Source organism: Pseudophryne corroboree, chromosome 5 (assembly GCF_028390025.1).
Source record: "Pseudophryne corroboree isolate aPseCor3 chromosome 5, aPseCor3.hap2, whole genome shotgun sequence".
Lineage (NCBI taxonomy): Eukaryota > Metazoa > Chordata > Amphibia > Anura > Myobatrachidae > Pseudophryne > Pseudophryne corroboree.
Window position 1 is genome coordinate 404,189,169 of NC_086448.1, and position 20,630 is coordinate 404,209,798.

The 20,630-nt window shown below is 48.1% G+C and overlaps 1 protein-coding gene across 2 annotated transcripts in view; it reads right to left on the reverse strand.

Annotated features, from left to right (window-relative positions):
• ZNF830 (zinc finger protein 830) overlaps positions 1 to 20,630 on the reverse strand; it is a 545,853-nt gene that overhangs the window by 143,595 nt on the left and 381,628 nt on the right. For both annotated transcript variants that reach the window (XM_063922745.1, XM_063922746.1), the window contains exon 7: positions 13,781 to 13,844. In XM_063922745.1, the coding sequence (XP_063778815.1) occupies positions 13,781 to 13,844 (64 nt within the window). The remainder of the gene's footprint in view (positions 1 to 13,780; positions 13,845 to 20,630) is intronic.

The window sequence follows — 20,630 nt, forward strand, 5'->3', positions numbered from 1 at the left end:
ACTTGAAGTCTTCGACAATGTGTGGTAATGCCTCACCATAAAGGTCCTTTAACTGAATGGGAAATAAACGTTATGGTAAGAACTTACTGTTGATAACGTGATTTCTCTTATGTCCACAGGTATCCACAGGATAACATTGGGATATTGTCGAGCGACAGCGAAAACGGCACCAACACGGTCACAAGCTTTCTGGCCTCCCAGGATGCATTGGGGCCTCCACTATATAGTCCCGCCCACTGACTCAGTCAGATCAGCTCTTTCCACAGCGATTTTAGGCAGGAACATTAGGTAGAGACCTGTACAGGCGATAAGAACACACCTGCACACCCTTCCATACAAGAAGGAAGAGGTTTTTAGTGTTTGTCTAGATCCTCAAATCAGATGCGTCAGGGTGGGATCCCTGTGGATATAAGAGAAATCACGTTATCAACAGTAAGTTATTACCATAACGTTTATTTCTCTGGCTGGGTCCACAGGATTATCCACTGGATAACATTGGGATTCCCAAAGCCATTTTAGTGGTGGGGACGCTCCTGATTGCACAGGAGGACCTTTCGCCCGAAGTCTGCGTCATGAGAGGCAAAAGTATCCAAGGCATAATGTCTGATGAATGTGTTTATTGAAGACCATGTGGCTGCCTTACATAAAACTGTTCTGCTGATGCACCCTGTTGTGCTGCCCAAGAAGGACCTACTTTACGTGTAGAGTGTGCAGAGACATTAGCCGGAATAGGGAGATCTGCATGAGAATAAGCTTCAGATATTACCATTCGGAGCCATCTCGCCAGCGTCTGTTTACTAGTAGGCCAACCTCTCCTATGGAATCCGTAGAGGATGAAGAGGGAATCCGTTTTCCTGATGGCACTAGTACGATCTATGTAGATTTTTAAAGCCCGGACCACGTCCAGCGACGCTTCTCCCACAGATAGTCCCGATACCTGAAAAGCTGGGACTACAATCTCTTCATTCAGGTGAAATTTTGACACCACCGTTGGAAGATAACTAGATCTCGTTCTGAGAACTGCTCTGTCTGGAAAAAAACTTAGGAAAGGAGACTTGCATGATAATGCTCCTAAATCTGACACTCTTCTGGCTGACGCCATTGCCAGTAAAAAAAGAACTTTAACCGTTAACCACTTAAGATCCGCTCTCTCAAGTGGTTCAAACAAAGGACCCTGGAGAAATTTAAGAACTAAATTCAAATCCCAGGGAGCTGCAGGAGGAACAATTGGAGGTTGAATATGAACTACTCCTTGGAAAAATGTACGTACATCCTGTAGGTCAGCAATCTTCTGCTGAAACCATACAGTCAACACTGAGACTTGCACCCTCAAGGAAGCAACCTTCAACCCTTTATCCAATCCTGCCTGCAGGAAATCCAAAATTCTAGCTACTTTAAAAGATCTCGGATTGTAATTTTTTCCAGAACACCAATGAATATAGGCTTGCCATATTCTATGATATACACGGGCCGAAGAAGGCTTTCTTGCTCTAAGCATGGTTTGGATTACCTGCTTTGAAAATCCCTTAGCCTCTAAGATAGAGGTTTCAACAGCCACGCCGTCAAAGACAGACGATCTAGATGACCTTGACAACAAGGACCCTGCATTAACAGATCTGGACGTTGAGGGAGCAGTATCGGTGCTTCCACGGACATTCTCAACAGATCTGTGTACCAATGCCTTCTTGGCCAAGCTGGAGCTATTAGAATGATTGCTCCTTTTGGCTGTTTTATCTTTCTCACTACTCTGGGTAACAGAGATATTGGAGGGAACAGATTTGCCAGCCGAAACCTCCATTCTACTGACAGTGCGTCTACCAGGATCGCTCCTGGGTCCGTTGTTCTTGATCCGTACCTCGGAACTTTGTTGTTTAGATGAGACGCCATAAGGTCTATCTCCGGTAGACCCCATCTGTTCACCAGTGTCTGAAACACTTCTGGGTGTAGTGCCCATTCGGTTTCCTGAATGGTGTGCCGACTGAGAAAATCCGCTTCCCAATTTAGTACACCCGGGACAAATACTGCAGACAATGCTGGGAGATGGAGTTCCGCCCATTTTAGAATGGGAGTTACTTCCTCCATCAGACTCTTGCTGTGAGTTCCTCCTTGATGATTGAGGTATGCTACTGCCGTCGCATTGTCTGAGCGGATCTGGACTGGTCTTCCTTTTAGATTGTCCTTTGCCTGAACTAGGGCCAAGTAAATGGCTCTTATTTCTAACAGATTTATCGGCAGGCGACTTTCCCTTGCGGTCCATTTTCCCTGGAACCATAGGCTTCCGAGTACCGCCCCCAGCCTTGCAGGCTGGCATCTGTCGTCAGGACTTGCCACTCTTTTATCCAAAAGGGTCTCCCCTTGTTTAAATGGTCTGTCTGTAGCCACCATGCTAGAGACCTTATTACATTTACTGGAATCTTTATCATCTGCTTCTTTATTGTTTGATGATTTCCGTTCCATTCGGCCAAAATGAGATGCTGCAACGGTCTGGAGTGGAATTGCGCAAATTCCACCATGTCGAATGTTGATACCATCAGACCCAACAGTCGCATTGCTGCATGGACTGACATTGTCTGGGCTTGCAACGCTTCCTGAGCCATGACCTGCACCTTGACTATTTTCTTCTCTGGTAAGAGAACTCTCTGTAGGTCTGAATCCAATATGGCTCACAAATGAACCATCCGCTGTGACGGATTCAGGGACGACTTATCCCAATTTATGAGCCACCCGCGTCTCTGTAAACAAACTATCGTCTGTTGGAGATGGCTCAACAGTAAATCTTGCGACTGTGATAAGATTAATAGGTCGTCCAGGTATGGGAATATTCTTATCCCTTGTTTGCGCAGACAAGCTGCCATAACCACCATGAACTTGGTAAACACCCTGGGTGCTGTAGCTAGCCCGAAGGGCAGAGCTTGGAACTGGAAGTGTTCCTTGAGGATGGCAAACCTGAGGTAACACTGATGTGATAGTGCTATAGGCACATGTAGGTAAGCATCCCATACATTCAGAGATACCATATAGTCTCCCGGTTCCATAGCCAACATTATGGAGCGTAACGTCTCCATGTGGAACTTCGGGATCCATATGTAATTGTTCAACATCTTCAGATTTAGAATTGGTCGATATGACCCATTTGGTTTCTGGATTAGAAACAGATTGGAGTAATACCCCTGTCCCTTTTGTGATGGAGGTACTGGGACAATCACACCTGACTGCAGTAATTTTTGGACTGCTTCTTGCAGGGCATTGGCCTTCGACTCTATACGAGACGGGCTGGTGCAAAAAAATCTTTGAGGAGGCTGCCTCCTGAATGGGAACCCATACCCCTGAGATACTACCTTCTGCACCCAGGCATCTGTTGTTGACTGTTGCCATGTGTGTGCAAATTGCAGGAGTCGGCCCCCAACCCTGGAATTCTCCAGGCGGAGGCCCGTATCTTCAGGCTGAGGGTTTCTGTTCAGGTTTGGAAACTGGCTTTTTGCTAGCCCACTGCTTCCTACCCCTGGATTTAAACTGGGGTTGTTTAGGCTCCTCTTTACCTTTCGCTTTGCTTTGCCAGCGAAATGAGCTAAATTTTAAACCCTTGGACTTAGGGTTGTAGGTAGCCGGAAATCTGACCTTCTTCGATTCAGCCTCTGACTCTAGGATATCCGATAAAGGTTTTTCAAATAATATATTACCCACGAAAGGCAATGCTTCCAATTCTTTCTTGGACTCCGCATCTGCCTTCCAGGTCCGTAGCCAGACTGCTGTGCGAGCGATTACTGCCAGGGCTGAAGCTCTAAAAGCAACAGTGCCTACATCAATGGCTGCTTCTTCTAAATACTGGGCAGATTGTCTTAAACGGCAAAGACGATCCTCTTGCTCCCTAGTAGGAGAGGGGATGTCATTCTCTAGTTCCTCTATCCATTCGCCCATTGCCTTTGCTACCCAGGCCGAAGCCATAGCAGGTCTTACCACTGCACCCACAAGAGAAAAAATATTTTTCAATAGGCTCTCTACCCTCCTGTCTGTGACATCATTCAAAGAGGTAGATGACAGTGGCAAAGCAGATTTATGCACGAGTAGCAGAACATGTGCATCTACTTTTGGAGGAACTTCTCTCTTCGAACAATCTCCAGCAGGAAATGGATAATAAGAATCCCATCTCCTAGGAATCTTATACTTTTTACCGGGCGCTGCCCAAGACTCATCCATCATTTCCGTCAACTCCTCTGACGCTGGAAATTCAGCTTTCACTGACTTTGTTCGTTTGAATACAGGTGCTTTTGCTTTTAACGCTGTCTTGGCTGGTTCTTCCAGAGAAAGCACAGCCTTTACTGCATTAATGAGTTCAGCTACATCATCTGAACTAAAGCTCTGCGACTGATCATCATACGGAGTTGAATCTATTGTTTCCGCATCATCATCCGATGTATCCTCTTGTGTAGTCTGCCATACAGACGTATCTGTCTTAGTCTTACCTGCCCCTTGGTTGCTTGTAGAGGCTACTGGAACCAAACCATAGGAAGGGAGCTGCATGTATGGGTTCATAGTGTAACCTAACCCTTGAGGTGGTGCTACTGGAGCTAACCTGTCCGCTATTGAAGACAGAGTCTTCGCAAACATATTCCATGGTGGCTCTACAGGAGGTTGAACTAACTCCTGTTTTTTACTTCGCTGAAAAGCGAAACAGTTTGCACACAAACCCTCATAAGTGACCAATTGATTCATATCAATTACCCCTGACTTAAAAGAGAAGCATGTTAGGGCTATGGGAGTGCTTGACAAATTCTCCTCATCACTTTTGCCGCTCACAGACATTTTTTCTGATATTGACTACACAATTTTGTGACTGAAAAACACCCTATAATCAGTATATAGAGGTGAAATCAATCTGACCACAGTGCACCTGATTTGAGGGTCAGAACGGGACTGACATTACACAGAAAAGTCAGCACGCATACTAGCAGTCAGTCACATGTTAAAGCATTAGACATTGTCATATGAGAATACAACCTCCATAATAACTTATACATAAGTAGGAAAATTGTACTTCTGTTTAACTGGTTCTTTTTTTCAACATAACATGCAGAAAACACAGTAATATACAGGTCTCGTATGCAATAGGTACTAAAAATTAACAATGCACACTAAGAAGTAGAAGGAATTTTCAGTACTGTATACCCTGCCTCCAGAGAGCGGGATACAGGGAGACTCACCACACTTCCATATCCAAGCAAAGACGCTCGTAAGACGCTGAGTGGATTCAGACGCTACTGGTGTACACTGCCGCTCTTGGTAACTGATAACTGACACGGACGCTCACCAACGGACACAGACGCTGAGCGACTCCACGTGCATGCAGACGCTAAGGCCTGCGACTCGGTCTGGGCGGGTTTATATCCAGTGTACACAACCGCAGCGTCTAAGCTGCGACAGAGTACCCTCGTGGTAGCGTCTGAGCCGGAAGTGAGGTCATTCAGTTCATGAAACGAGAGACACGTGGGAACTGGCCATGAACTCGGAGGAGGGACGGCCAGGAGAGCGTCTGAAACCCCCTGTTGACTTAAACTCCCAGGATCGCGGCCTCTCCTAGTCCTGGCGCCTATGATCCCCAGAGCGTAGCGCTGTCACACTCGAGATGTTCGGCGCATCAACACACTGTTTGCAGTCTCCACCAAATCAGTGTAGCTGTGTCCTGACCCCTCTAGTAAGAGGAAGTCCATAGACTCACCGTCTCCCCATGCTCCGGCCACAGCCTGGTAACGTCTGCTGGACCTGCTAGAACATCCGACAAAGACGCCCGTCGAGACAGCACTGTACCGCGAAGGTAAGCGTTGTTGCGACCCGGTGGGGAGTTGTTGGAGCGACTCTTTCTAATATGCGTTTAAGACGCTGTTAAGAGAAGTCGCTCAAAAACCAAAATAGTAAGTCTATAAAAATAAAGTAATGAAAGCTTGAGGCTGCTTTCACAGCAGCCCTGTGACCATGCGGCTTCCTGCCGCACCAAGCAAAAAACTGATCTGACTGAGTCAGTGGGCGGGACTATATAGTGGAGGCCCCAATACATCCTGGGAGGCCAGAAAGCTTGTGACCGTGTTGGTGCTATTTTCGCTGTCGCTCGACAATATCCCAATGTTATCCTGTGGATAATCCTGTGGACCCAGCCAGAGAAAAAGTCAATAAAGTGCCCCTTTTTGCATTTAAAAAGAACCAGGAACTTCTGATTCTGCACAGTATGCGCTCGAACCTCAACTCCCAGCTTCCCAGACTAACTCATTACTGGAATCTGAGTAAGCCACCAGGTCAGAGCATTCTGCCATCTCAACTTTCTCATAGGCAGAAATGGACTCCATCTGCATGTGGGGATGGCCTACCCAGCCACAGCTTCAGTGAACAGAAAGAGGTGGCGGCAGTAATAACATTCCCTGGAAAGAGGACAATTGCAAGAGATCATTAACGGTGTCATCTGGTGCTGAGGTAGTGGAATTCAAATGGGAATGGTGTAATCCTGCTTTCCATGGTCTGATGACTCCCCTAGCAATAGCAGAGGAGGGAGTATCCCTGTTCAGCACACAGAAGCACTAGGTGAGCTGCGAGAGCTCTCTGAGATGGAACAGAGCAAAAGGCTGGATCCTCAACCTTACATCTGGTGACATCTGGAGCAGGCCACAATTTTTGCCATCAGAATTTTTTTCCACATAAAAGAAAAAGCCCTTGCGCAAAGAGAATAAGAGAAGAAAAGTAAAAATAAGAATTTACTTACCGATAATTCTATTTCTCGGAGTCCGTAGTGGATGCTGGGGTTCCTGAAAGGACCATGGGGAATAGCGGCTCCGCAGGAGACAGGGCACAAAAAGTAAAGCTTTAGGATCAGGTGGTGTGCACTGGCTCCTCCCCCTATGACCCTCCTCCAAGCCAGTTAGGTACTGTGCCCGGACGAGCGTACACAATAAGGGAGGAATTTTGAATCCCGGGTAAGACTCATACCAGCCACACCAATCACACCGTACAACTTGTGATCTAAACCCAGTTAACAGTATGATAACAGCGGAGCCTCTGAAAAGATGGCTCACAACAATAATAACCCGATTTTTGTAACTATGTACAAGTATTGCAGATAATCCGCACTTGGGATGGGCGCCCAGCATCCACTACGGACTCCGAGAAATAGAATTATCGGTAAGTAAATTCTTATTTTCTCTATCGTCCTAGTGGATGCTGGGGTTCCTGAAAGGACCATGGGGATTATACCAAAGCTCCCAAACGGGCGGGAGAGTGCGGATGACTCTGCAGCACCGAATGAGAGAACTCCAGGTCCTCTTTTGCCAGGATATCAAATTTGTAGAATTTTACAAACGTGTTCTCCCCTGACCACGTAGCTGCTCGGCAGAGTTGTAATGCCGAGACCTCTCGGGCAGCCGCCCAAGATGAGCCCACCTTCCTTGTGGAATGGGCCTTAACCGATTTAGACTGTGGCAGGCCTGCCTCAGAATGTGCAAGTTGAATTGCGTTACAAATCCAACGAGCAATCGCCTGCTTAGAAGCAGGCGCACCCAACTTGTTGGGTGCATACAGTATAAACAGCGAGTCAGATTTTCTGACTCCAGCTGTCCTGGAACATATTTTCAGGGCCCTGACAACTCCTAGCAACTTGGAGTCCTCCAAGTCCCTAGTAGGTGCAAGGCACCACAATAAGCTGGTTCAGGTGAAACACTGACACCACCTTAGGGAGAGAACTGGGGACGAGTCCGCAGCTCTGCCCTGTCCGAATGGACAAACAGATATGGGCTTTTTTGAGAAAAAACCACCAATTTGACACTCGCCTGGTCCAGGCCAGGGCCAAGAGCATGGTCACTTTTTATGTGAGATGCTTCAAATCCACATATTTGACTGGTTTTAAACCAATGTGATTTGAGGAATCCCAGAACTACGTTGAGATCCCACAGTGCCACTGGAGGCACAAAAAAGGAGTTTGTATATGCAATACTCCCTTGACAAACTTCTGGACTTCAGGAACTGAAGCCAATTCTTTCTGGAAGAAAATTTACAGGGCCGAATTTGAACCTTAATGGACCCCAATTTGAGGCCCATAGACACTCCTGTTTGCAGGAAATGCAGGAAACGACCGAGTTGAAATTTCTTTGTGGGGCCTTCCTGGCCTCACACCACGCAACATATTTTCGCCACACGTGGTGATAATGTTGTGCGGTCACCTCCTTTCTGGCTTTGACCAGGGTAGGAATGACCTCTTCCGGAATGCCTTTTTTCCCTTAGGATCCGGCTTTCCATCGCCATGCCGACAAACGCAGCTGCGGTAAGTCTTGGAACAGACATGGTACTTGCTGAAGCAAGTCCCTTCTTAGCGGCAGAGGCCATAAGACCTCTGTAAGCATCTCTTGAAGTTCCGGGTACCAAGTCCTTCTTGGCCAATCCGGAGCCATGAGTATAGTTCTTACTCCTCTACGTCTTATAATTCTCAGCACCTTAGGTATGAGAAGCAGAGGAGGGAACACATACACCGACTGGTACACCCACGGTGTTACCAGAACGTCCACATCTATTGCCTGAGGGTCTCTTGACCTGGCGCAATACCTGTCCCGTTTTTTGTTCAGACGGGACGCCATCATGTCCACCTTTGGTATTTCCCAACGGTTTACAATCATGTGGAAAAAACTTCTCAATGAAGTTTCCACTCTCCCGGGTGGAGGTCGTGCTGAGGAAGTCTGCTTCCCAGTTTCCATTCCCGGGATGAAAAACTGCTGACAGTGTTATCACATGATTTTCCGCCCAGCGAAAAGTCCTTGCAGTTTCTGCCATTGCCCTCCTGCTTCTTGTGTCGCCCTGTCTGTTTACGTGGGCGACTGCCGTGATGTTTTTCCCACTGGATCAATACCGGCTGACCTTGAAGCAGAGGTCTTGCTAAGCTTAGAGCATTATAAATTTACCCTTAGCTCCAGTATATTTATGTGGAGAAAAGTCTCCATACTTGATCACACTCCCTGGACATTTTTTCCTTGTGTGACTGCTCCCCAGCCTCTCAGGCTGGGCTCCGTGGTTACCAGCATCCAATCCTGAATGCCGAATCTGCTGCCCTCTAGAAGATGAGCACTCTATAACCACCACAGGAGAGACACCCTTGTCCTTGGATATTGGGTTATCCGCTGATGCATCTGAAGATGCGATCCGGACCATTTGTCCAGCAGATCCCACTGAAAAGTTCTTACGTGAAATCTGCCGAATGGAATTGCTTCGTAGGAAGCCACCATTTTTACCAGGACCCTTGTGCAATGATGCACTGTTTTTAGGAGGTTCCTGACTAGCTCGGATAACTCCCTGGCTTTCTCTTCCGGGAGAAACACCTTTTTCTGGACTGTGTCCAGAATCATCCCTAGGCACAGCAGACGTGTCGTCAGGATCAGCTGCGATTTTGGAATATTTAGAATCCACCCGTGCTGATTGTAGCAGTATCCGAGATAGTGCTACTCCGACCTCCAACTGTTCCCTGGACTATGCCCCTATCAGGAGATCGTCCAAGTAAGGGATAATTAAGACGCCTTTTCTTCGAAGAAGAATCATCAATTCGGCCATTACCTTGGTAAAGACCCCAGGGTGCCGTGGACAATCCAAACGGCAGCGTCTGAAACTGATAGTGACAGTTCTGCACCACGAACCTGAGGTACCCTTAGTGAGAAGGGCAAATTTGGGACATAGAGGTAAGCATCCCTGATGTCCCGGGACACTATATAGTCCCCTTATTCCTGGTTCGTTATCACTGCTCTGAGTGACTTCATCTTAATTTGAACCTTTGTAAGTGTTCAAAAAAAATTTTTTAGAATAAGTCTCACCTAGCCTTCTGGCTTCAGTACCACAATATAGTGTGGAATAATACCCCTTTTCTGTAGTAGGAGGGGTAATTTAATTATCACCTGCTGGGAATACAGCTTGTGAATTTTTTCCCATACTACCTCCTTGTCGGAGGGAGACTTGGTAAAGCAGACTTCAGGAGCCTGCGAAGGGGAAACGTCTCGACATTCCAATCTGTACCCCTGGGATACTACTTGTAGGATCCAGGGGTCCTGTACGGTCTCAGCGCCATGCTGAGAACTTGTCAGACGCGGTGGAACGCTTCTGTTCCTGGGAATGGGCTGCCTGCTGCAGTCTTCTTCCCTTTCCTCTATCCCTGGGCAGATATGATCTTATAGGGACGAGAGGACTGAGGCTGAAAAGACGGTGTCTTTTTCTGCAGAGATGTGACTTAGGGTAAAAAACGGTGGATTTTCCAGCAGTTGCCGTGACCACCAGGTCCGATGGACCGACCCCAAACAAGTCCTCTTCCTGTATACGGCCATACTGTGCCGTTTGGAATCTGCATCACCTGACCACTGTCGTGTCCATAACATCTTCTGGCAGTTATGGACATCGCGTTTATTCATGATGCCAGAGTGCAAATATCCCTCTGTGCATCTCGCATATATAGAAATGCTCTATAGTCAAGAAAATACTGTCCCTGTCAAGGGTATCAATATTTTTAGTCAGGGAATCCGACCAAGCCACCCTAGCTCTGCACATCCAGGCTGAGGCGATCGCTGGCCGCAGTATAACACCAGTATGTGTGTATATACTTTTTATTATATTTTCCAGCCTTGTCAGCTGGTCCTTGAGGACGGCCCTATCTATAGACGGTACCGCCACTTGTTTTGATAAGCGTGTGAGCGCCTTATCCACCTTAAAGGGTGTTTCCCAACGCGCCCTAACTTCTGGCGGGAAAGGGTATACCGCCCATAATTTTCTATCGGGGGGAACCCACGCATCATCACACACTTTATTTAATTTATCTGATTCAGGAAAAACTATGGTAGTTTTTTCACATCCCACATAATACCCTCTTTTGTGGTACTTGTAGTATCAGAAATACGTAACACCTCCTTCATTGCCTTTAACGTGTGGCCCTAATAAGGAATACGTTTGTTTATTCACCGTCGACACTGGATTCAGTGTCCCTGTCTGTGTCGACCGACTAAAGTAAACGGGCGTTTTAAAACCCTTGACGGTGTTTTTGAGACGTCTGGACCGTACTAATTGTTTGTCGGCCGTCTCATGTCGTCAACCGACCTTGCAGCGTGTTGACATTATCACGTAATTTCCTAAATAAGCCATCCATTCCGGTGTCGACTCCCTAGAGAGTGACATCACCATTACAGGCAATTGCTCCGCCTCCTCACCAACATCGTCCTCCTACCTGTCGACACACACGTACCGACACACAGCACACACACAGGGAATGCTCTGATAGAGGACAGGACCCACTAGCCCTTTGGAGAGACAGAGGGAGAGTTTGCCAGCACACACCAAAAACGCTATAATTATATAGGGACAACCTTATATAAGTGTTTTCCCTTATAGCATCTTAATATATATATAAGCATATCGCCAAATTAGTGCCCCCCCTCTCTGTTTTAACCCTGTTTCTGTAGTGCAGTGCAGGGGAGAGCCTGGGAGCCTTCCCTCCAGCCTTTCTGTGAGGGAAAATGGCGCTGTGTGCTGAGGAGATAGGCCCCGCCCCTTTTTCGGCGGCCTCGTCTCCCGCTCTTAACGGATTCTGGCAGGGGTTAAATATCTCCATATAGCCTCCGGAGGCTATATGTGAGGTATTTTTAGCCAAAATAGGTATTCATTTGCCTCCCAGGGCGCCCCCCTCCCAGCGCCCTGCACCCTCAGTGACTGCCGTGTGAAGTGTGCTGAGAGGAAAATGGCGCACAGCTGCAGTGCTGTGCGCTACCTTTAGAAGACTGAGGAGTCTTCTGCCGCCGATTCTGGACCTCTTCTTACTTCAGCATCTGCAAGGGGGCCGGCGGCAAGGCTCCGGTGACCATCCAGGCTGTACCTGTGATCGTCCCTCTGGAGCTGATGTCCAGTAGCCAAGAAGCCAATCCATCCTGCACGCAGGTGAGTTCACTTCTTCTCCCCTAAGTCCCTCGTTGCAGTGATCCTGTTGCCAGCAGGACTCACTGTAAAATAAAAAACCTAAGCTAAACTTTCCTAAGCAGCTCTTTAGGAGAGCCACCTAGATTGCACCCTTCTCGGCCGGGCACAAAAATCTAACTGGCTTGGAGGAGGGTCATAGGGGGAGGAGCCAGTGCACACCACCTGATCCTAAAGCTTTACTTTTTGTGCCCTGTCTCCTGCGGAGCCGCTATTCCCCATGGTCCTTTCAGGAACCCCAGCATCCACTAGGACGATAGAGAAAGGACAGTTGCACTTGTACAACCCAGAGCAGGTTAGAGAAAAAGTCCAAAGAAAATGCAACATCCTCTAAACAGATCAACAACTCTTTCTAGCATAGCAGTGGATCAATGGAGAGGAAAAGGAGCTCCTGCTGCTCCCTGAAAATGGTCGCTGTATCTGTTCTGTTGGGCTTGCAAGTGGGAAGCAACACTAGGGAGTGTCACAATCCTGAGCACTAAAACATCTTATTTAGCTTTGCGGTGCCTATCCAGGCTGGCAGAACAGACCGCTTTCACCATGCTGTCACGCTGCTCACAGGTAGCGCAGTGATCTATATGCAGGCACCGCTCCTTGCGTACACTGAGGACTGTCTACATTGCCGCTGCTCAGCGCTTCCCTCAGTGTCATGTCACCGGGCATCGCTCTCCGCAGCACTCCGCTCTCTCTCCATCCCCGCAAGGGTTCAGGCCTGCTTCCTACATGCCAGAGTTCCCTCCAAAACACAGATATGGGTGCACCCATGTTGGAAGAAGTCACCTGATCACTGTCAGCCATTCCAGTCGCTGTTCTCAGTAAGCTGATTACAGCCGCCAATCACAAGACACTGATACCGATTAAAGCAATCTGACCACTCCCAAATCTCCAGTACAACATCGCTTCTACAGCAAATGTAGCTCTGTGCTGAGCTACCTAATACTAAGGTGTCAGTACCATTCCAATCCATTAATCCAGTTCCAATTTGGTTATCTGCGGTCTCTGTTTCTCCATTGCTCTCCACCTCCAGTCTGGTAAAATAAAGCGACTCTGAAACTCTCAAACTCCTATAGAGTTCCAGTTCGGTCAATAACCCGGTTCCAGTCCGGTTTCTATTTTATTTGTCATTGCTCTAGTCCAGTTCCAGCATCCCAGCTTGTTCCTGCATCCAGACACAGATACCTGCTTCCAACTGGGAATCCAAGACTAAAGACTTTGTTGTATAATAAAAGTTATTTCTTTACCCTCTCATGCCAACCACTGCTACTGTACATCACCAACGTTTCTCCTAAAGTCCACTAACCCTATTGTGCACAACACTCCCTACCTGTGTTGGCCCCTCTGAAGCCTGCCCAAGCATCCAAATCTGCAATCAAAAAGATAAACCTGGCAGACACATAACTAAGCTGAAGTTGCCTGACAGCTACTGGTGTGAGGAGGAGGAGGAGGAGGAGGAGGAGGAGGAGAAGGAGAAGAAGAAGAAGTCAGAATTTTCTGATAATTTAAAAGGTGCTCTGTTCCCTTCGCTGTCATTAAAAGACACGTTCAACATGACTTTACAGTGAGTTGGGGTGTAAAAAATAATTTACCATAAAGCAAATATTTTTGGCTTTACAGCAGTTCTAAATTCTACTGCTTTGTAGCACATTTAAGTATACTTGTGACACAAGGCAAGCTTATAGAATTACTTCCCTCAAAAATAATATGGCTTGTAACAAGCTCAATATGCTGTGTATGTGATGACCATCAGGTGACAACTAAAATTCGATGAAACAGATTGTTTTAAACACGTTAATGATCATATACTGGCACTTGCCTTTGCATCAACTTCTGGGTCATCAAAGAATCCTTCAGGTAAGGCTTCTGCTGTATTCTCTTTTCTAAGTAGGAAAAACAGAGCACACTGTGAAAAAATATATGTTTAAATAATTATAAATGTGTATTTACAGGTTTAGTTCCCAATTTGCAGAAATGGTATAATCCTCTTTTGGGGGTCTATTCATGTAGAAATGAAAACAGTAGATAAAAGGACCAGTGGAGAAGTTGCCCATGGCAACCAATCAGCTTTGAAGGAAGCCTCAAGTACATTCTATAAAATGTAAAGAAAATGCTGATTGGTTGCCATGGGCAACTTCTCCACTGGTCTGTTTCTCCACTCTTTTCACTGCTTCATGAATAGACCCCTTGGATACAAAAAAGAAAAAAGAAAAAAGTCTCTCATAAAGGTGCACTTCACTCGATCTGCATTAGTTATGACTCAGACTTTGTGCACTGGCCTCCTCAAATCAGGACACTGCCCTTGTCACAAACAACTCTGTTCTCAAGGCTATAATTTCACAGATGGATAGGTCACAGACTCTCACAAAATCAGCACATTTAGAGCCTTATTCCTACATGGACGCAGATAGCTGCATACACAGCCACATCTGCATCCATCTCCTCACATGCTGGGGGCCACCTAGCACATGGCAAGGCCACCTAGCATGTATTAGGCCATCTGCTGATACATCCGCGTCAGAACTAAGGTTGACCCCTGGCAATGCAGTCTGGCTGTGCTCTCAAGAGGTCAAACACAATTTTTTTTTAAATCGAAGTGGCGATTAAAAAAAAACAAAAAACAAAGCACCCCGTCCCAGCATGCCCCCGTTTTGGCCCGCCACACCGAAGGTGCTGCATTGCATCTTGAGGCTACGTGTATGAGGACATATCTGCATATAGTACCAATCATATTATACCACAGATGTACAGATACAGATGTAGCTTTGCTCAACTTTGCAGTTATGCGTTCAGTGATTTTGTGCATCAGGGTGCGAATAGTCATACCCACAATTGCACTATTCATTCCCTATGGGCGCTTCACGGTCACACATTTTCGTAACCACTTTGGGCAAAGTGGAGTATAGCTACATCTGTATGCAATCATTCACATCAGTCATCTGCTACATTGGAGCTTCAATTCTGGACTCTCAATCTCACATACTTGAGTCCATTTTGTCATAAGACCATTAATAATAAGATTTTACTCACCGGTAAATCTATTTCTCGTAGTCCGTAGTGGATGCTGGGGACTCCGTAAGGACCATGGGGAATAGCGGTTCCGCAGGAGACTGGGCTCAACTAAGAATGCTTTAGGACTACCTGGTGTGCACTGGCTCCTCCCTCTATGACCCTCCTCCATACCTCAGTTAGGATACTGTGCCCGGAAGAGCTGACACAATAAGGAAAGGATTTGGAATCCCGGGTAAGACTCATACCAGCCACACCAATCACACCGTATAACTCGTGATACTATACCCAGTTAACAGTATGAAATATAACTGAGCCTCTCAACAGATGGCTCAACAATAACCCTTTAGTTAAACAATAACTATATACAAGTATTGCAGACAATCCGCACTTGGGATGGGCGCCCAGCATCCACTACGGACTACGAGAAATAGATTTACCGGTGAGTAAAATCTTATTTTCTCTAACGTCCTAAGTAGATGCTGGGGACTCCGTAAGGACCATGGGGATTATACCAAAGCTCCCAAACGGGCGGGAGAGTGCGGATGACTCTGCAGCACCGAATGAGCGAACTCTAGGTCCTCCTCAGCCAGGGTATCAAACTTGTAGAATTTTGCAAATGTGTTTGACCCCGACCAAGTAGCTGCTCGGCAAAGTTGTAAAGCCGAGACCCCTCGGGCAGCCGCCCAAGAAGAGCCCACCTTCCTCGTGGAATGGGCTTTCACAGATCTAGGATGCAGCAATCCAGCCGCAGAAAGTGCAAGCTGAATCGTACTACAGATCGAGCGAGCAATAGTCTGCTTTGAAGCAGGAGCACCCAGCTTGTTGGGTGCATACAGGATAAATAGCGAGTCAGTTTCCTGACACTAGCTGTCCTGGAAACATAAATTTTCAGGGCCCTGACTACGTCCAGCAACTTGGAATCCTCCAAGTCTTTAGTAGCCGCAGGCACCACAATAGGTTGGTTCAAATGAAAAGCTGATACCACCTTAGGAAGAAATTGGGGACGAGTCCTCAATTCCGCCCTATCCATATGGAAAATCAGATAAGGGCTTTTACATGACAAAGCCGCCAATTCTGACACACGCCTGGCCGAAGCCAAGGCCAACAGCATGACCACTTTCCACGTGAGATATTTTAGTTCCACGGTTTTAAGTGGCTCAAACCAATGTGACTTTAGGAAATCCAACACCACGTTGAGATCCCAAGGTGCCACTGGAGGCACAAAAGGGGGCTGAATATGCAGCACTCCCTTAACAAATGTCTGAACTTCAGGTAGTGAAGCCAGTTCTTTTTGGAAGAAAATCGATAGAGCCGAAATCTGGACCTTAATGGAACCCAATTTTAGGCCCATAGTCACCCCTGACTGTAGGAAGTGCAGAAAACGGCCCAGCTGAAATTCCTCCGTTGGGGCCTTCCTGGCCTCACACCACGCAACATATTTCCGCAATATGCGGTGATAATGGTTTGCGGTCACTTCTTTCCTAGCTTTAATCAGCGTAGGGATGACTTCCTCCGGAATGCCCTTCTCCTTCAGGATCCGGCGTTCAACCGCCATGCCGTCAAACGCAGCCGCGGTAAGTCTTGGAACAGACAGGGCCCCTGCTGCAGCAGGTCCTGTCTGAGCGGCAGAGGCCATGGGTCCTCTGAGATAATTTCTTGAAGTTCTGGGTACCAAGCTCTTCTTGGCCAATCCGGAACAATGAGTATAGTTCTTACTCCTCTTCTTCTTATTATCCTCAGTACCTTGGGTATGAGAGGAAGAGGAGGGAACACATAAACCGACTGGTACACCCACGGTGTCACTAGAGCGTCCACAGCTATTGCCTGAGGGTCTCTCGACCTGGCGCAATATCTTTCTAGCTTTTTGTTGAGGCGGGACGCCATCATGTCCACCTGTGGCCGTTCCCAACGGTTTACAATCAGCTGGGAGACTTCTGGATGAAGTCCCCACTCTCCCGGGTGGAGGTCGTGCCTGCTGAGGAAGTCTGCTTCCCAGTTGTCCACTCCCGGAATGAACACTGCTGACAGTGCTAACACGTGATTTTCCGCCCATCGGAGAATCCTTGTGGCTTCTGCCATCGCCATCCTGCTTCTTGTGCCGCCCTGTCAGTTTACATGGGCGACCGCCGTGATGTTGTCTGACTGGATCAGTACCGGCTGGCTTTGAAGCAGGGGCCTTGCCTGACTTAGGGCATTGTAAATGGCCCTTAGTTCCAGAACATTTATGTGTAGGGACATCTCCTGGCTTGACCATAGTCCTTGGAAATTTCTTCCCTGTGTGACTGCTCCCCAGCCTCGAAGGCTGGTATCCGTGGTCACCAGGACCCAGTCCTGTATGCCGAATCTGCGGCCCTCCAGAAGATGAGCACTCTGCAGCCACCACAGTAGAGACACCCTGGTCCTTGCAGACAGGGTTATCATCCGATGCATCTGAAGATGCGATCCGGACCACTTGTCCAACAGATCCCACTGAAATATCCTTGCATGGAATCTCCCGAATGGAATTGCCTCGTAAGAAGCTACCATCTTTCCTAGGACTCGCGTGCAGTGGCGCACCGACACCTGTTTTGGTTTTAGGAGGTCTCTGACTAGAGATGACAACTCCTTGGCCTTCTCCTCCGGGAGAAACACCTTCTTCCGTTCTGTGTCCAGAACCATCCCCAGGAACAATAGACGCGTTGCAGGAACCAGCTGCGACTTTGGAATATTCAGGATCCAGCCGTGCTGTTGTAGCACTTCCCGAGCTAGTGCTACTCCGACCAACAACTGTTCCCTGGACCTCGCCTTTATAAGGAGATCGTCCAAGTACGGGATAATTATAACTCCCTTTTTCCGAAGGAGTATCATCATCTCGGCCATTACTTTGGTAAATACCCTCGGTGCCGTGGACAGACCAAACGGCAACGTCTGGAATTGGTAATGACAGTCCTGTACCACAAATCTGAGGTACACCTGGTGAGGAGGGTAAATGGGGACATGGAGGTAAGCATCCTTGATGTCCAGTGATACCATGTAATCCCCTTCCTCCAGGCTTGAAATAACCGCCCTGAGCGATTCAATCTTGAACTTGAATCTTTTTATATACGTGTTCAAGGATTTCAAATTTAAAATGGGTCTCACCGAACCGTCCGGTTTCGGTACCACAAACATTGTGGAATAGTAACCCCTTCCTTGTTGAAGGAGGGGAACCTTGACTATCACCTGCTGCGAATACAGCTTGTGAATTGCCTCTAGCACTGCCTCCCTGTCCAAGGGAGTCGCTGGCAAGGCAGATTTGAGGAAACGGCGAGGGGGAGACGTCTCGAATTCCAGCTTGTACCCCTGAGATGCCACTTGTAGAATCCAGGGATCCACCCGTGAGCAAGCCCACTGATCGCTGAAGTACCTGAGACGGGCCCCCACTGCACCTGGCTCCGCCTGTGGAGCCCCAGCGTCATGCGGCGGACTTAGAGGAAGCGGGAGAGGACTTCTGTTCCTGGGAACTGGCTGTATGGTGCAGCTTTTTCCCTCAACCTCTGCCTCTGGGCAGAAAGGACGCGCCTCTAACCCGCTTGCCTTTCTGGGGCCGAAAGGACTGTACCTGATAATACGGTGCTTTCTTTGGCTGTGAGGGAACATGGGGTAAGAACGCTGATTTCCCAGCTGTCGCTGTGGAAACTAGGTCCGCGAGACCATCCCCAAACAACTCCTCACCCTTGTAAGGCAAAACTTCCATGTGCCTTTTAGAATCTGCATCCCCTGTCCACTGCCGAGTCCATAAACCCCTCCTGGCAGAAATGGACATTGCATCAATTCTAGATGCCAGCCGGCAAATATCCCTCTGTGCATCTCTCATGTATAAGACAGCGTCTTTTATATGCTCTATGGTTAGCAATATAGTGTCCCTGTCTAAGGCAGGGAATCTGACCACGCAGCTGCAGCACTGCACATCTATGCTGAATCAATAGCTGGTCTCAGTATAATGCCTGAGTGTGTATAAACAGACTTCAGGATAGCCTCCTGCTTCCTATCAGCAGGTTCCTTTAGGGCGGCCGTGTCCGGAGACGGTAGTGCCACCTTCTGACGTGTGAGCGCCTTATCCACCCTAGGGGATGTCTCCCACCGTAACCTGTCCTCTGGCGGGAAATGGTACGTTATTAGTAACTTTTTAGAAATTACCAGTTTCTTATCGGGGGAAGCCCACGCTTCTTCACACACCTCATTTAATTCATCAGATGGGGGAAAAACCACTTGTAGTTTTTTCTCCCCAAACATAATACCCTTTTCTGTGGTACCTGGGGTAATATCAGAAATGTGCAACACATTTTTCATAGCCGCAATCATATAACGGTTGGCTCTACTGGAATGTACGCTAGTCTCATAGTCGTCGACACTGGAGTCCGTATCCATGTCGACATCTGTGTCTGCCATCTGAGGTAGCGGGCGTTTTAGAGCCCCTGGTGGCTTTTGAGACGCCTGGGCAGGCACGCGCTGAGAAGCCGGCTGTCCCACATCCGCTATGTCGTCAAACCTTTTATGCAAGGAGTCGACACTATCACGTACTTCCTTCCACATGTCCATCCATTCTGGTGTCGGCCCCGCAGGGGGTGACATCACATTTATCGGCACCTGCTCCGCCTCCACATAAGCCTCCTCATCAAACATGTCGACACAGCCGTACCGACACACCACACACACACAGGGAATGCTCTGACTGAGGACAGGACCACACAAAGCCCTTTGGGGAGACAGAGAGAGAGTATGCCAGCACACACCAGAGCGCTATATAAAACAGGGATACACACTAGACAGTGATTTTTCCCCTATAGCTGCTTATATAACACAGATTGCGCCTAAAATTAGTGCCCCCCCCCTCTCTTTTTTACCCTATGTAGTCTGGAACTGCAGGGGAGAGCCTGGGGAGCGATCCTTCCAGCGGAGCTGTGAGGGAAAATGGCGCCAGTGTGCTGAGGGAGATAGCCCCGCCCCTTTTTCGGCTGACTTCTCCCGCTTTTTTTATACAGTTATGGCAGGGGATTTTACACACATATATAGTCTTAAAGACTATATTATGTGTTAATTTGCCAAGTAAGGTACTCATATTGCAGCCCAGGGCGCCCCCCCCCCCCCCCCCCAGCGCCCTGCACCCATCAGTGACCGGAGTATGTGGTGTGCATGGGGAGCAATGGCGCACAGCTGCAGTGCTGTGCGCTACCTTAATGAAGACCGAAGTCTTCTGCCGCCGATTTCCAGGAACGTCTTCTTGCTTCTGGCTCTGCTAGGGGGACGGCGGCGCGGCTCCGGGACCGGACGACCGAGGCTGGGCCTGTGTTTGATCCCTCTGGAGCTAATGGTGTCCAGTAGCCTAGAAGCCCAAGCTAGCTGCAAGCAGGTAGGTTCGCTTCTCTCCCCTAGGTCCCTCGTAGCATTGAGTCTGTTGCCAGCAGATCTCACTGAAAATAAAAAACCTAAATATTACTTTCTTTCTAAGAGCTCAGGAGAGCCCCTAGTGTGCATCCAGCTCGGCCGGGCACAAAATTCTAACTGAGGTCTGGAGGAGGGTCATAGAGGGAGGAGCCAGTGCACACCAGGTAGTCCTAAAGCTTTCTTAGTTGTGCCCAGTCTCCTGCGGAGCCGCTATTCCCCATGGTCCTTACGGAGTCCCCAGCATCCACTTA